This window comes from Pinus tabuliformis, chromosome J (genome assembly GCF_031772625.1).
Source record: "Pinus tabuliformis cultivar Carrire ecotype Pingquan chromosome J, CPIR1, whole genome shotgun sequence".
Taxonomy (NCBI): domain Eukaryota; kingdom Viridiplantae; phylum Streptophyta; class Pinopsida; order Pinales; family Pinaceae; genus Pinus; species Pinus tabuliformis.
In genome coordinates this window covers 109,921,178-109,938,209 of record NC_142295.1, presented here as the reverse complement: position 1 = coordinate 109,938,209, position 17,032 = coordinate 109,921,178, and the positions used below count along the sequence as shown (strand labels likewise).

Genomic DNA, 17,032 nt, shown 5'->3' with positions numbered 1-17,032 from the left:
TAACAGATGGAGTGTGTTATGTATGGAAAGGACATGGGCAGGTTGCCCTTATCAATCCCCCCCAATAGTACCCTTCTCCCCAAGAGTGGCAAAACAACTAGAATACATGTGATGATCACCAAGGTGAAAGCAAAAGACATAACTTCCAAGCATCATGATTCATTATCTGATTCAATTGATGATCACTACTTACATGCCAAATACATTAAACATAAACACTTTGTAGAGAACAATGGCTGATGTACCTCATGTCTGTCAGGTCACCATCATCAAATGAGTATCATCAAATGAGTGAGCTGAGCATGCTACATGAGATGCATCTACGGGCTACCGTCTGTGGAGAATGCTGGAAAACATCACCAGGACCACTGTCTATAATGTGGATCATCGAAGGAAAATTTCCTCTAGTTACCCCTAAGAGTGACGGGGTAACAGGGTCAAGGTTTTTTGCGACTGGGAAGAACTATTCTGCCCAGATAAACAAGGTACTTTAATCGATTTGCTTTGATGATCTTGCCATGCTAGCCTAGATTATCACTTATTATACATGCAGTCTTGGGTAATTCTGTGGAGAGATGAAGCTCTTTCAAGGTTAGGTAGGGGAACCTACCAAAGTGCACCCCCAACCAGGAAGATATAGTCTAAGACATGAGAGTACTCTTTTAATACCTCTATTCACTTGGAAATTTGTTTTAGTGCACCTAATACTCGTATATTTCTCAGTTTTGGCCCTTGGGTGTACTTCTTACGAGCTTCTTCAGCTTAATTGTAGTTCTCTTCATCAGGGTCAACCTGATGGCTGGTTGTAATTGAAACATACAAACTTCTGGTTCACATGAAACAAGTGTTGAAGAAACATGTAAATGATATAGGTCCATGAGGATCAAAATTCATTATCTTGTTTATTTAATAAATATGGATTAAATATCTGTACTGTGAAAAATCAGTTTCTTGGATAAAATATTCTTTATTCTATTTCTAAATATATTAAAGACTCTACTTTGTTGCATTCTTTTTAATGCAATGAGCTTGACCACGTTCCATCTACTGTCAATTTATTTTTCTAAATTGACTCTTTCACAAATAAAGCATACCGGGATTCTGACAACTTCATTACGCTTCCATCCCAGAGGATTATAGATAACAATTATCTGAGAGCAAATCAATCAAGAAAATACAAATAAATCAGCAACCCAGACTTCAAACAGAATAAAAAGCTAGATCAGACCAGTAAAAAATCAATTAAAATAGTGTATTAGGATGAGAACCACACCATACTCCTCCCATCTCCTAAGTCAGCTTCAGATTCAGGGCAGTAGCTGATATTCATGAGAGAGCACTGCACAAACAACGCTTAAAAGGTAGAGCTTACTGATTCTTGAAGCAAGATGCACTATTACCAAAGCTGAAAACTTGATAAGAATAGTATATGCATATAGGCTATGACTGACCATTTATGCTTAAGAATGCAGCTTTCCTAAAGGAGAAAATCTCTGTTTAAAGCTTTTCTTTAAAAACAGCCGATTCAATACTGGGAGCAAATTCTATTTAAAAATATACCTGAGCAAGGTTTAATCCCTGCCTTAAGGTACTCATGGGATCCCCTTCCTGCAGTAAACTTCCCTTTTGATGTTCTGAATGAGTTCTTTTCCTGGTGGGAATTTTATTCCCACAATTATTATTTGACTTGCCACTCATAAGGCAGAGCAACGCCAAATTCATCACACTCTCAGCCTGAAATGAAAAGGTGAAAATAAACTCACAGCTTACCATCATATTTTAAGAAGAATTTAAAGCACCAAGTTATATGTTGAATCAACCAAAAAATTCAAGGGGAGCCAGCTTCAAGAACAAGAAACATTTGCTTCTGATTGTATCTAATTTAATACGCATGATATGGAAAACTATATTATAAGATAAAACATAAAAAACATTGCACTATCATAAAACCTTCCCACTATAAAGTGAAAAGACAAGGATGGGTGTTAGAGACAAAGCCACTTGATTTAAACCTCTACAGAACCACGCGAAAGCCGTTTCGCATAATCATTAGCCACATGTTGTTTTGAGGTACCAGATACTGCATCATGGTGCTGCAAGATAGCCATTGCTTCCTCCAAAGAATCAGTGTTCGGACCTCCCTTATTTCTACCTACAAGGAATTCCAATTGCCTTGCTGCCTGCAAAGAATAGTTTACCAAGACAGTTATAAAATGAAAATTCAAAAGCTCACAAGAAATAATACCAAAAACACCACATAAATGACCCCGAGAGCACCATGCTGGAGAAATTAGTCAGATCCAGATCAAATGTACCTGCAGAAACCCTGAGAGTTTTCTCACATAACCTTTCAGAGCAGGTCGACTGGTGAAATATCCAGTCCAGTAAGCATTTGAATAGTCTGCATACCTGTTTAACCAAAAAAAAAGTTTATTATGCAAGAAAAAATGCATCAAAAGAATATTAGTCACTGCTGCAGAGGCGATTAAATATATATTGTGATTTCCTACAAGGGAAGCTACTATTGTTGATTTATGGTAGCATCGGATGTGCTCTAGCCATGAAAATTGGTGGAGAGGCTAAAACACATGAGATCTCCAAGGCCCAGAAATGGTTTGGGGAAATTCTACCCGGTTAGAGAGATATTAAAATAAATAATATTTTTAATGGAGTTCATAAGTCTAAACATGGGAAAATTAAAATATTAATGGATATTAATATAAAACTGGGTGAGAATGTTCTAAATGACATGGATCAAATCAAATCTAATCTTAGCCGTTGATTAGAAACTTAATTTCAGTTGTTGAAGACTCAACAGGAAAAGTATAAGAGGAGGCTTGAGGGTCAATTGGAGATACACCAAGATTGATCAGTCAGTTCGATTTTCTGGAGCGGGGTTTGCTGAGAAAATTCGAACAAGTGATTTGTTGCAGCGAGGGGCAGTGAGTACATAGTAGAGAGGCAGAGATAGTGCTAGAGTGTCAGCGCAATGACTGAAGAGGCTACGCAGAGGCAGCTAGAAACTGCGTAGAGGCTGAGGGGCCTGCGTTGGTGACGCAGAAGGCTAGAAAGCTAACGCATAGAGGCAGAAGGCTAACGTAGAGGGTTCTAGAGCTACGCTGAGGCTAACAGGGCTAATGCAAAGCCTTGGAGAAGAGCCGGAAGGATTTTCGTGGGGCAAACTTGTTGAATATCTATCTCTGAGAATATTAGAATATTCCTATTTAGCATTTAATGCTCATTCCTTTTAGCTGTTGCTATTTGTATTCTTTTAGCAGTTTCTTAGATGAAACTGAGTGTTTCTATATTCTACATAGAAACCTGATGTTTCTATTATTGTAAATATCTCTGTATTATGATTGAGCTGTTTGCTCATTCGAAATTAATTCATTCAACATTCTTTTATGGTATCAGAGCGAGGTTAAGAGATTTCTTGAACAGTTATTCTCTCTGCATCTTAATCTCTCGAGTCCTTTCTAAGGTCGAGCCCTCTGTAAGCCAGGTAGCCTTCACTGAGTCTTAGCCTCGGCTTTGCTCGCTGTGATAAAAGCTTACAGTCGTCCATCTCGATACAGAAATGGATTCTTCTCCTGCATAATCATTTTTCTGAGGAATTAACTTTGTGGCGGTGACTGTTTCGTGGGAGCGGGATTTTTTTTTGGCTGGCGAATCCGGTTATTTTCTTCGAAGTTGTGGAACCTGTGGATACACCTCGGGTATTCAATCAAGCTCTCGTATATTGATAATTGAACCCTCACGGCTTCCAGCGTTGCTCTTAACTCTGCGTTCTCGGCTTCGAGTGCTTCAATTCTCGCCTCGGTCTGCTCAAGCCCATCCATTTTCATGGTCAACAGATACTATCTTGGAAATGCGTGGATGAATATTCAGTAAGTATATACTTCACACGTCTATGCTGTTCGATCTTCGATTTAGAGGGAATTGCTTGTCGATTTAATATACCGCGGAACTGTGGACGTGAAGCCGTAACAAAAATTAAATCGTAGCTGAGAAGTGAAGACGTGGGTTCATTTTTTTGTTTTATGAGCCGTGAAAAATTAAAATCGTAGCTGATATACCGTGGAACTGTGGACGTGAAGACGTGGATTCATTTTTTTGTTTTGTGAGCCGTGAAAAATTAAATCGTAGCTGAGACGTGAAGACGTGGGTCCATTTTTTTGTTTTATGAGCCGTGAAAAATTAAAATCGTAGCTGATATACCGTGGAACTGTGGACGTGAAGCCGTGAAGAAGACGTGGGTCCATTTCTTTTTTTTCAATCTACGTATTTATTTTTCAACAGTCTTGTCTGCCGGCAGTTGTTTTCCAGTCAGCGAATTTTTTTTCTCCATTGTGATCATGACAGCCTCCATTACAACTCAGATTTGAAGGAAAATTACCTGTTTATAGCTTGGACATTGCAGCAGTATACGCTTGTGGTAGACTTGCATTCTCAGACCTGTGGGAGACTGTATTCTCAGACCTGTGCTTACCTTAGGACAAATCTCAGAACTAGACAGAGAAAGGAATCTCAAACTTTACCTTATGATTTGGACCTGTCACATTCATTAAAGTTCTGTCCTGTGGTATTTGCCTAAAGAAGGGTACAGCTACAGCCGTATTGCTATTTTTTAGACAGGGAGAGATATTTTTGCTGGGTAATTTTTTTTTCAGAACAAAATCTGTTTTGATTTACATCAGGATAAACAGGCAGCTACATTTTTTTTTGTGTATCAGACTTCTGTATTTTCTTTGAGAAAATGGCCACGCTCACCAATCTGATGTTAGAAGGAAATCAACGCTTTAATGGCAGCAACTATAACATTTGGAAACAAAGAATGTTGACCATTTTTGAATACAGGCGTCTTGATCAGCTCATTTTGGGCAAAGAGCTTCGTCTCGGTACAGCTGGGACCGATCAAGATAAATTTGATGATCGAAATCGAGAGGCTGTTATGCTTCTCAAGCTCTCTGTCGCTGATGATCAGTTACCACAGATTCCTTCTGGCAAAACAGCTGCCGAAATCTGGCAACAGTTGAAAGAACTGCACGAGACATCTGACAAAAGCAGAGCTTTTTTTCTCAAAAATCAGTTGTTCTCCATCATGATGGACGAACATATGTCTTTACAGGAACATCTCAACAAAATTAAAGACATTCGAGATCAGCTCGAAGCCATTGGTCGGACCATGGAGGAAGAAGATATGGTAGTCATTACTTTGAAAAGTCTACCGAAATCTTATGAACACTTCATCGAAACACTCAACATTACCACCACAAATGTTGATCTGAAGTTTTCAGATTTATGTACCAAACTTCTGCAGCAGGATCGGTGGAAACAGCAGTTTGGTAGTAGTGCTTCATCAGTGTCCTCGGAAAATGCATTTGCTGCAAAATATCAGTCCTTTCAGCAGAAAGGCTCTTCTCAGACTTTTGATCCTGCTAGGAAGAAAAGTGTGCAGTGTAATTACTGTCATAGGTTCGGTCACATGAAGAAAGATTGCCGACAGAGGATTGCTTCTGAACAAAAGAAACAGGGAGGGCCACATCAGACAGCAAATGTTGCAGAGCATTCCGAGCAGACAGAGTCTGCCTTTTATGCCTTTATGGCTAAAAGGTCCTCAGATCATGTTCCTTCCTCTGCATGGTACATTGATTCTGGTGCATCACGCCATTTCTCTCACAGGCGTGACTGGTTTATTGACTTCTCACCTTTCAGTGATTCTGTGGTATTTGGCGGAGGTGAGAAGTACACAGTAGCTGGCAGAGGGACAGTTCAAATTCAGTCTGGTGGACGCACACTCATATTTCTGAATGTATACTATGTTCCTGGTATGGAAATTAATCTGCTATCTGTCAGCCAGATTATGAGGAATTCTCCTCAGCTTGATATTGTGTTCAGTGCACACAAGTGCTCCATCATTGACAGGGAGACCAGTCTAACAGTTGCTGTTGGCCTAGAGGACCATGGTCTATACAGGCTACTTGATACCGGTGACTCTCCAGAAGTGGCTCTAGCAGCACGTGTCTCTCCCATCAGCACTCTATGGCATCAGCGGTATGGGCACCTAAATATGCAGTATCTCTCTCAGCTCTCTCGGGAGGGACTTGTGTCAGGATTACCTGATATTCAGACTCAGCAGTTGGGGGTATGCAGCGCCTGTCAAGCGGGAAAGCAACATCGGTCTTCATTCAAAAATGGAGAATCTTGGCGCGCATCTAAGGTACTTCAGTTAATTCATGCTGATATTTGTGGTCCTATGAATACAGCTTCTATCACTGCTTGCAAATATTTTTTACTTATTGTAGATGATTTCAGTAGAAAGATGTGGGTGTATTTTCTAAAAAATAAATCTGATGCTCTTAGTACCTTTCAGAAGTTTAAAACCTTAGTTGAAAAAGAATCTGGTTGTAATATCATGACCCTTAGGACCGACAATGGGGGGAATTTTGTTCCTCAGCTTTTGCCAACTTCTGTGATATTCATGGCATCAAACGTCAATTAACCACACCTTACACTCCCCAGCAGAACAGTGTTGTCGAGCGTCGCAACCGCACGGTTGTTGAAATGGCTCGTTCCATGTTACAACACAGGAGTGTTCCAAACAGATTCTGGGCTGAAGCAGTATTTACTGTTGTTTATCTTCTTAACCGATCACCCACTCAGGTTGTTACAGGGAAGACTCCTGAAGAGGTTTGGTCTGGCCGTAAGCCTAAGATCAGTCATCTCAAAGTATTTGGCTCAGTTGCATATGTTTGGATTCTAGCTGCTAAGCGCTCTAAATTGGATTCCAAAAGCCAGAAACTCATGATGACAGGGTACAGTGATCATCATAAGGTCTATAGGCTGATAGATATAGCCACTGGTCGTCTTAGCTTCAGTCGGGATGTAGTATTTGATGAAGAAAGAGGATTCTTTCAGTCTTCTTCTTTTTAGCAGTGTTCTGAGGATCAGCCTCACAGTATTCGTCTTCCGGTCGGTCCACCTGATGGGAGGGATGATGTAGCATCCGTATTTGATACTACTCTATCTGAGCCTCCTCCAGAAAATAACCCTCCTCTTGCGGCCCCTATTGCTCTTGAGTCTTCTCTAGCTATTCCTGATATTGGTTCTTCTACTCTTCGGCCTAAATGGTGGGCTAAAACCATTGGTGATCTCCGGGATGATGAGCTCCTTGAAGGTAGAACTTCTAGACATAAGAACAGACAACAGTCTACAGTCAATTTTGCTCTTATGGCTAACCTGCACAGTATTTTTGAGCCTCAAACCTATTCAGAGGCTAAGGGTACATCTGAGTGGGAACAGGCTATGGAAGCCGAATTCCAGAGTCTTCAGAAGAATCACACATGGACACTTTCTGATCTTCCTGCAGACAAAAAGCCCATAGGCTGCAAATGGGTGTATAAAGTGAAATACAAAGCTGATGGAACCATAGACAAGTATAAAGCTCGGCTTGTGGCTCGAGGATTCTCACAGAAGGAAGGCATCGACTATGAGGAGACTTTTGCTCCTACAGCCAAGATGACTACCATAAGGCTTGTTCTTGCCCTAGCAGCTCAGTTCAATTGGAAAGTTCATCAGATGGATGTAAAAAGTGCTTTCCTAAATGGTGATCTCCAAGAAGAAGTCTACATGACGCAGCCTCCAGGATTCAAGGTTGCTGGTCAAGAACAGAAAGTGTGTCGGTTAGCTAAAGCCATCTGTGGATTGAAACAAGCTCCTCGGGCTTGGTACATGAAAATTGATCAGTACCTGACAGATCAGGGTTTTCAGCGGAGCCCTTCTGATGCAAACCTGTACATCAAGCATACTGGTGATGATATCTTGTTTGTGGTTGTCTATGTGGATGATCTTATCATTACTGGCAGCTCTGCACATTTGATCCATGGGATCAAACAAGATTTATGCAGAACTTTTGAGATGACAGACTTGGGGCTTCTTCATTATTGTCTGGGGGTTGAAGTTTGGCAGACTGAAAATCAGATCTTTCTCTCTCAGTCCAAGTATGCCAAAAATCTTGTGGACAGATTCAGAATGCAGGATTGCAAACCGGCCACGACTCCTATGGAACCAGGGCTCAAACTTTCAGCTCAGTCATCCTCTCCCCTTGTGGATGAAACTTTATTCAGGCAATTAGTGGGCAGTCTCATCTATCTTACTGCTACCAGACCTGACATCAGTTTTGCAGTAAGCTACATTTCTCGCTTCATGTCCGCTCCTAAAGCTGATCATTGGCAAGCAGCAAAGCGTGTGCTACGATATGTGCGTGGCACTTCTGATTATGGCCTCCTATACACTCGAAGTTCCAATCCTATTCTCAGTGGTTACACTGATTCTGACTGGGCCGGTTCGGTTGATGACCGTAAATCTACAGCTGGGTATGTGTTTAATCTAGGATCCGGTGCTGTTACTTGGACTAGTAAGAAGCAACAGGCAGTGGCTCTCTCCTCAACAGAAGTCGAGTATCGGGGAGCAGTTAAGGCACCCTGTGAGGCAGTTTGGCTTCGACGTATGCTGGCAGATATGCATGTTTCCCAGACAGGGCCTACTTCTTTGTTTTGTGATAATCAGGGAGTGCTCAAACTTGCCAAGAATCCTGTCTTTCATGAACAAACAAAGCATGTGGAAACTCATTGCCACTACATTCGCCAGCTTGTTGAAGACGGCTCAGTTCAGTTGCAATATGTTCCCACAACAGAGCAGCCCGCCGACATCTTCACCAAGCCTCTTGGTCCTGATAAATTTGTAAAATTCAGAGGGTCTATTGGTGTTGTAAATAGATTGAGCATTAAGGGAGGGTATTAGAATATTCCTATTTAGCATTTAATGCTCATTCCTTTTAGCTGTTGCTATTTGTATTCTTTTACTGAGTGTTTCTATATTCTACATAGAAACCTGATGTTTCTATTATTGTAAATATCTCTGTATTATGATTGAGCTGTTTGCTCATTCGAAATTAATTCATTCAACATTCTTTTAGAGAAGAGGTATTACTTCCGTGTAAAAATCTTTGTTGGATGAGCTAGTTTGGCACCCTAGTTGTACTAAAGAAATCTGCATAATAATAAAACCCTCAGAACTGTTGCACCAGTTTTCCCACATTGGGTTTTTCCGAGGACAATTGTCCAAAAATAACGGTGTCCCTTGTGTGTTTGTCTAGTATTTCAGTGGTTGATCTGTATATGAGTTAAGGTTGTAGTTGTGTTTATTTTCAGTATTTATATGTATAAATAACTTGTTAATGAACAAGTAGGTGAAATAAACCAGATAATGCAGTAGGAATCTCTGATGTGTCAGACTTAGAAATTTCAACATGGTATCAGAGCGTTGCAAATCACAGGAGGACTGAAGGCACCAACAATATCAGAAATTTGCAGCAGTAGCAGCTGTCCCGAGAGACAGAGTTGCTCCTAAGCAGAAGGCAGCAGAGAAGGAGTGATGCAGAGGGCCTGCATCATCATTTCGAGCCAGAGAGAGGGCCAGCGCAAAGGCAGAGAGAGGCAGAAGAGGCTCACGAAGAGCCACATCATCCTACTCAACCAGGTAGGCTTGACGCAGTTGGCTAGAGGAGTGATTCAGCCTTTGCCAGGATTGCGCAGAGCTGGAAGGCTCAGTTTCTTCAGTTGTCGGGGCCTAGGGAGCTGTGGGCAGATTGTGGAGTTGGTGGGGTGTTGTTTCTATCAAAGCATAATAGTACCTAACGGGATAGAACCAAGGTAGAGGGAGTCGTTGCCTTGACAGATTTCTAGCCAAGAAATCCAGATCCGAGTTGCAGTTGCAAAGAGGATTGGAGAGGAGCGGTTCGACATTTGGCGAGAAGATTTCCAGCAGGGAAATCAAGACTTAGAGGGAGATTTCCAAGAGGGAAGTCGAATCTCAGAGGGAGTCCAGAAGAGGAGCGGAGATGGCAATGAACGGACTGAGGGATCAGGACAGGTTGGACGGGGCCTCCAACTTTGTCATCTGGAAGGCCAGGATCCTGTCAGTCCTGGATAGACATCGCATCAAGGGCTTCGCCTTGAGAACTGTGGCTATCCTAGTAGACCCAACTCATCATGAGAAGTATGAAGATGCAATGGCGAAGGGAAAGTGCATAATCCTTGATGGGGTCAAGGACCATGTCGTACCACATATTGCCGAAAAGAACAGGACAAAGGAGATGTGGGATACTTTGATGACATTGTATCAGAGCACTTCTGTGCAAGGGAAAATGCTATTACAGAATCAACCGCGGTCGTATCAAATGCAGAAGGGGGAGCAGATAGATCTATACCTCCTCAAGTTGCAGGAGATTCGGGACCAACTTACTCACATAAGGGCCACGCCAGATCAAGAGTTCATGGTGAGGACCGCCCTAAATGCAGTCTCCGAGTGGGAGACATTTGTCCAAGGCATTTTGGGCAAAGCTACTATACCAAGATGGGAAGAGATGTGGGCAGCTTTTCGGCAAGAAGAGATCAGACGGTTGACCAAGGTGAGGAGTAGCAGCAAAGGAGGTCAAATCAAGAAAGAGGAGGAGGAGGATGCGGCTTTGGCATGCGGGACAGTAGGGGAAGAGGAAGAAGAAGGACATCTCCAAGGTAAATTGCTTCCATTGCGGGGAGCTAGGTCATTATGCAACCCAGTGTCCCAGGAAGAAGAATAAGGGAGAGGCTTCTGACTCCAAGGCAGCTCCGGCTAAGGCAAAAAAAGAAGTTGAGACTGATGACGACTGTGCCATGAGTGCTCATGCACTTCTAGAGAAGAGGTGGGGAGACATCGAGTTGTAGTCAGGAGGACTACAAAAGATGAGGGGCAGAATCCTTGAGGTGCCCAAACTCTTGGATCATATCCAGCTACGGGAGCCCCGAATGGCAGTAGTAGGATGACGGATGTCAGTACAAGTAAGATGCGATGAAGCGACAAGGCGATGCTAGAGTGCAGAGGTCTGTAGCAGCGCAGTGGGGGTTGCAGTAGTGCGAGAGGCACAAAGGTGGTTGCAGCAGTGCGAGAGGCTAGAGGTGTTTGCAGCAGCGCAAAGGTGACAGAGGGAGCACAGGATAGCAACAGAGGTAGCTTCAGCATTAGGAGGCTTCCGGACTGACAAGGACGTTAGTAGTTAGGTAGATCAATTACTTACTTCTCAGTAACTGAGTTGCAGTGCAGCAGTTAGTAGTGGTAGTGCTATGGGCAACATGATGCAGCATGTTGAGAGGGAGTTGCAATACAGATGTAGCAATGGCAGTGGCAGAACCATGGGCAGAAGTACAGGGAGCAGCAATGCAGTTGATGTTGGGCAACCGACCAAGAATAAACACAGGTACCAATGCGGAAGGATCAGTGTGATGTTTAGTGGTGGAGCATTACTAGAGCACATTCCTCGCTAAGAGGGAGTGTTGATTTGTGGTAGCATCACATGTGCTCTAATCATGAAAATTCGTGGCGAGGCTAAAGCACATGAGATCTCCAAGACCCAGAAATGGTTTGGGGAAATTCCACCCGGTTAGAGAGATATTAAAATAATTAATATTTTTAATGGAGTTCCTAAGTCTAAACTTAGGAAAATTATAATATTAATGGGTATTAATATAAAACTGGGTGAGAATGACATGGATCAAGCCAAATCTAATCTTATACATTGATTAAAGACTTAATCTCAGTCGTTGAAGACTCAACAAGAAAAGTATAAGAAGAGGCTTGAGGATCTGTTGGAGATACACCAAGATTGATCAATCAGTTCGATTCTCTGGAGCAGGGTTTGCTGAGAAAATTCGAACAAGTGATCTATTGCAGCGAGGCGCAATGAGTACATAGCAGAGAGGCAGAGATAGTACCAGAGGGTTAGCACAGTGACTGAGGAGGCTACGCAGAGGCAACAGGAGCCACGCAGAGGCAGCTAGAGATTGCGAAAAGGTTGAGGGGCCTGCATGGGTGACGCAGAAGCCCAGAGAGCTGACGCAGAGAGGCAAAAGGCTGATGCAAAGGGTTCTAGAGCTACGTTGAGGCTAGCAGGGCTGACACAGAGCCTTGGAGATGCGCCGTAAGGATTTTCTTGGGGCAAACTTGCTAAATATCTGTCTCCGAGAAGAGATATTACTGTCGTGTAAAAATCTATGTTGGGTGAACTAGTTTGGCACCCTAGTTGTACTCAAGAAATCTGCATAATAATAAAACCCTCAAAACTGTTCCTCTGTTTTCCCGCATTGGGTTGTTTCATGGACGATTGTCCAAAAATAACAGTGTCCCTTGTCTGTTTGTCTAGTATTTCAATTGCTGATATGTATATGAGTTAAGGTTGCAGTTGTGTTTATTTTCAGTATTTATATGTATAAATAACTTGTTAATGGAATGAACAAGTAGGTGAAATAAACCAGATAATGCAGTAGGAATTTCTGATGTGTCCGACTTAGAAATTTCAACAAGTATGTCACAATGCAGTTATTTCTTGAACTAACTTTTTTTATCTTTATGATCATGCAAATTTTCGAGTTTCCATCATTGTGCCAAAGGGATGTTTTGCATGTCAACTACATTAATTTGTCTACTCCATAGTTATAAAAAAATTCAAGGCAAAATATTAAGTCAACTTGGATCCATAAAGTGTCAGTAATTGCATACAGGCCAGCCAAGTGGTGTTAAAGAACAACCTTCTCTAGTCCCTTCCCTAAGGAGAAGTAGATACCATAGGGAGTATGTACTTGGCTTGCACTGATGATAACTATTGTGGGTCAAACTCTCACCTAGGAGGAAAAATCCTAACCCCAACGAGAGAACCAAGAGGCAACTCTCAAGCAAGCCATGCATTTTCACCTCAACGGCTTTGCCCCACACTTTAGACTATAGGAAAGGGTCCTAGTCAAGGGGGTGGTGATCCCTAAAGGTCAAACTAAGTCAGATCATTGAGTAATCAGGGCTAAATTGCACTGAAACGGATACGGATACGGATACGGGGTTTGAAAAAGATACGGATACGGGGTTTGAAACGGATACAGAAAAGTTTTAAAAAAATTGGATACGATGCAGCAAGGAAACGGCATATATATATATATGATAAAATAAAAATTTCATATTAGCATTCATCTTTTAGTCTTTACAATCTAGATTCTATATTTAAAAATACATAATCATCATCATCAATTTAGTATAAACATTATCATCATCATCATCAATGATTATTATAACATTCAAGTTGGCACCTTTGATTAAAATGTCAATAACTACTCACAGTTTAAAGGAATATGAGATTGTTCCCAGAGTCACACCATACTTCATGAAATCATATATTTTTCCAATGAATTTGACAGCACCAACACAAAGGCAACATAGTGAATTTGACTTTGTAAATAGTATGTTGCACAGTATCTTCGTCTGGATTCTAAAGGAGTCATGACATAGAAATATTGTTTAGTATCACCAAATATAATGTACATTTAATCATTGTAAATAACAACATCTACACATTATAAATAACATTGTATTCCAATAGCTACAACAGGATATGCACTGAAATTCATAGAAATAAGTAAACTGGATTTATTTATTCACAACCAAAGATCAGATGACCAAGAATCAAGGTGCCACAATTTAAGCAATTAAGTATTGTGAACTATGTTACTAGTAAAGAAATGCTAAGAAATTTAACCTAATGCAAAGAAACTGCTTCCACCAGCCAACTTTGCTTCTTGATTTAATAGATACCTTATGAGTTTCCATTCCAAATTCCAGGTTTCCATCCTTTAGATCTGCCATTGTTGAAAATTATTGGCAAATACCTCTATCATGTCATGAATCCTTTTTCAAGAGAAATGTTCACTTTCAAATGCGCTGTAATCAATGGACATAAGGTCTGCAAAGAATTCAGTTGCATTTACATGCTCTGGACAAACAAACCTGGAATATATTCAAGTAATCAAGTGCCTAGAACATTGGAAACCTGGAAACTTGGAAACGTATCCATATTTTCTGGAAACATATCCAAATTTTCTAGAAATGGATCAAATTTTCTTGAAACTCCTTTGAAACGTTTCTGATCTCAAGCTGGTTGTTTCTGAAAAGGTGAAATGTGGTGGAAATGTTTCCACGTTGTTTCCAGGTATGTGTTTCCATATCCAAGACGCCAAATGGTGTTTATGGGAGTTGGGGGCAGCGTTTCCGGTAACCTAGAATCAATGGAGTTCTAATACTTGGCTTAGGCTAAGGCTATGGAAGCTAACACTACCCACTCTCAAGGGAAATGGAAAAATTTAGGTGTCTGTGAATGGCATGTTAATTTATCAATTATGAACAAGTTCAAAAGTATTTAGCTTACAAAAAAATGCTTATTCAAAGTGATGCTTGGAAAATAGAAAATGAGTCTTGCTCAATAAACCATGCACAAGGTCTATCAAATGTGTTTGGTTGCACCATGAAATTTAAAACATGTTGAAACTCCATAGCATGTGTAGTAGAATACAATTTTCTACTCTGATAATTACTTCCTAATGATTTTCAAATAGTGTTTCTCAAACCATTGATATCTCGTATCGTGTCCCTAGCAACGACACCAAAATGTTACCACTCAAACTAGCAGGGGTCTTAGGAGGGGATCTTATAGAGCAACTACTAGGTCAAGGGCAACAATGGAGCGATAGCCCACTGTCACCTCAGCTAAGGCTCCCTGCTCTTTACAGAATTTCATCGATGGGAGGAGACCCGGTATAAGAGGAATCACAAGGAAGGATGAATCTATGAAAGGATAAGAAGTGATTCCCAAGGCCTATTCACAAGAGAGGCTCAATTAGATAGCTTGCTTGCTTCAAAAGAAAGGTGGTGGGCTCTCTAGGAAGGGCTAAAGGGATTCTTGAGGCTAGGGTTTGGGAATATATTTTGTCAAGATTATTTCTAGATTGGAGAATCCTTGTGGAGAATTGGCCTTTATGTGATCTTTGTGGAATTAAAGTTATAAGTTGTGGGACCACAAAGGACCAAGTGGACCTAGAATTAGGTCGAGGGTATGGAGTTGATCAACCAAGGAGGGGCTTGAAATAATTATGAAAGAGAAGAGGATCAAAGGACAAAGTTTCTTTGAGGATTGAAATGCAATAATCCAAATGAGGACACTAACCCAAATCAGCATAGGGAGAGAAATGATCCTTGAGCTAGGGCATGCAATATCTCGGGATTCCATCGTCGGATTGTTCTCAAATTTGGAGGACCCCTTAGGTAGACCATAGTGCAGTTATGGACCAGTTTTCAAGGTGTTTGGATGGCTATAAAAGATTTATCTTGATGCCCTAGGTGACCCTCCAGGGTTAGGCCTAGAATTTGGAAAAATGAAGAAAAGAGAGGTAAATTTGACCACCAAAGGGTACGAGGATCAATGCCTTATTGCTTGGACTTAATGGAGTCAAGATACACATGGATCGAGAATTTTCGTGAGCTAAGGAGCCCTAATTGGTCTTTGCTAGCCTCTCCAAGGGTAGCAACTAGGTCAATAGGGATTTATACTTCAAATTTGCCAAAGAGATGAAGTTTCGAGGCTTAAAACCTATTAGGTGCCTCTAGGAACATTCAACTACTCTCTTCAAGTTATTCAAGGTTCCCAAAAGAATTTTGCATTTACTTTAACACATACAAGAATAATGATAACCACAACATGCAGTAAACCAGTAAAATAACAATAATAGCATCAAAATTTGACTTACATGAGAGAGAGAGAGTATATCCATTCATCAACTTGCATTAAAAAGAAGCTCCAAAGACAATAGCGAAAATCCAAACATCACAATGCATCAAGAAAGCTCCAAAAAGTTTACCCAGCAAAAAGTGCAAAAATCTCTTAAGAGATACCAATCCAAACCAGGTGATGATGAGAGAAATGAGTCACCTCTCATCTACTTATACAACTAAACGGGGATTCGCTTTTCCTAATTAGCCTAATTTAGCCCCAAATAATAAAATAATACATAATAATGACATGACATGGTGACAAGCCCACCAAGATAGCTCAATATTACAAAGAATATCCTCTCAAGAGGGCAAAATAATGAATATGATAAGTCGTTGACCCATTGAGAAGCCCTAATGAAGTCCAACGCATGCCATGGTGAGGGAATGGACTCCAAACATAATGGACAAAGGGTTGGCCCCATGTTTTCCAAGCAAGTCAATGTGGTGCACCCAAGTGGGTGTGGGGGCACTAGGACATCCTCATGGGTCTCCAAGTGGATCGATAATGTTGTAAGCAATGTTGCACGAAGTGGGGACGTTTTTTGGAAGAGGGGACGCAGAAGCATCATTTTCCAAAAATCTAGGAAGCGAAGCGTCTGCTATATATATATATATATATATATATATATATATTTTATTTTTTTGCATTCATACTCAAAGCAAACATCCCAAATACCAAATTAGTTGTAGAAGACATGAAAACATGCATATTTTTGCATAAATCAAGATAGATATAGCATCCATTGTACATTAATGATTAATTATTCAAGCATCAACCATTTAGATGCATCAACCATCTAGAATCTAGATTGTCTAGCCTTTGCCTCTACCTCGATTGTCTAGGGATATTAGTCAACATTGCCCAATTTTGATCAAACTACCTAATTCAAGACTTAAAATATGGTAGAAAAAGCTTAACATGCTTGATCGATGATTTTGACTTGATTGAAAGGTAATTTTTTGCTAAGGGCGTGACAAAGGAGTTCAAAAATTAACACCACCAACACTAGGGTACATATAGGGCTTGGTGCTCTTGATTAAATGCTAATCGCATACCTTCATACTTGATATAATCTAATGAAATGCCACAATCCCATTGATCCTGAATTCCTGAAAACTATTAAGTCTGCTGAACTTTGAATAGGATATGAAATTCTATTTTCTCCATATGAAGTCCAATGAGGCTGGAACCACTCTCAAACATCCTGAGTCATTTCATGGTAATGTTAAAAATTAAAGTAAAATGATGCATTCTCCTTTATTTTTCTTTACTTTAAGAATTTAACATTACCATGAGGGAGCATCTGCTATATTTATATTTTTTTTGCCTTCATTCCTCACCCTAACC

The 17,032-nt window shown here is 40.8% G+C and overlaps 1 protein-coding gene across 1 annotated transcript in view; it reads right to left on the bottom strand.

Moving 5' to 3' along the window:
- LOC149225772 (alpha-mannosidase-like) overlaps window positions 1–17,032 on the bottom strand; it is a 507,303-nt gene that overhangs the window by 403,842 nt on the left and 86,429 nt on the right. The window contains exons 10-14 of the mRNA XM_089377307.1: window positions 2,316–2,409; window positions 2,013–2,180; window positions 1,561–1,734; window positions 1,274–1,339; window positions 1,095–1,151 (exon numbers count right to left, since the gene is read on the bottom strand). Of these exons, the coding sequence (XP_089233433.1) occupies window positions 1,095–1,151; window positions 1,274–1,339; window positions 1,561–1,734; window positions 2,013–2,180; window positions 2,316–2,409 (559 nt within the window). The remainder of the gene's footprint in view (window positions 1–1,094; window positions 1,152–1,273; window positions 1,340–1,560; window positions 1,735–2,012; window positions 2,181–2,315; window positions 2,410–17,032) is intronic.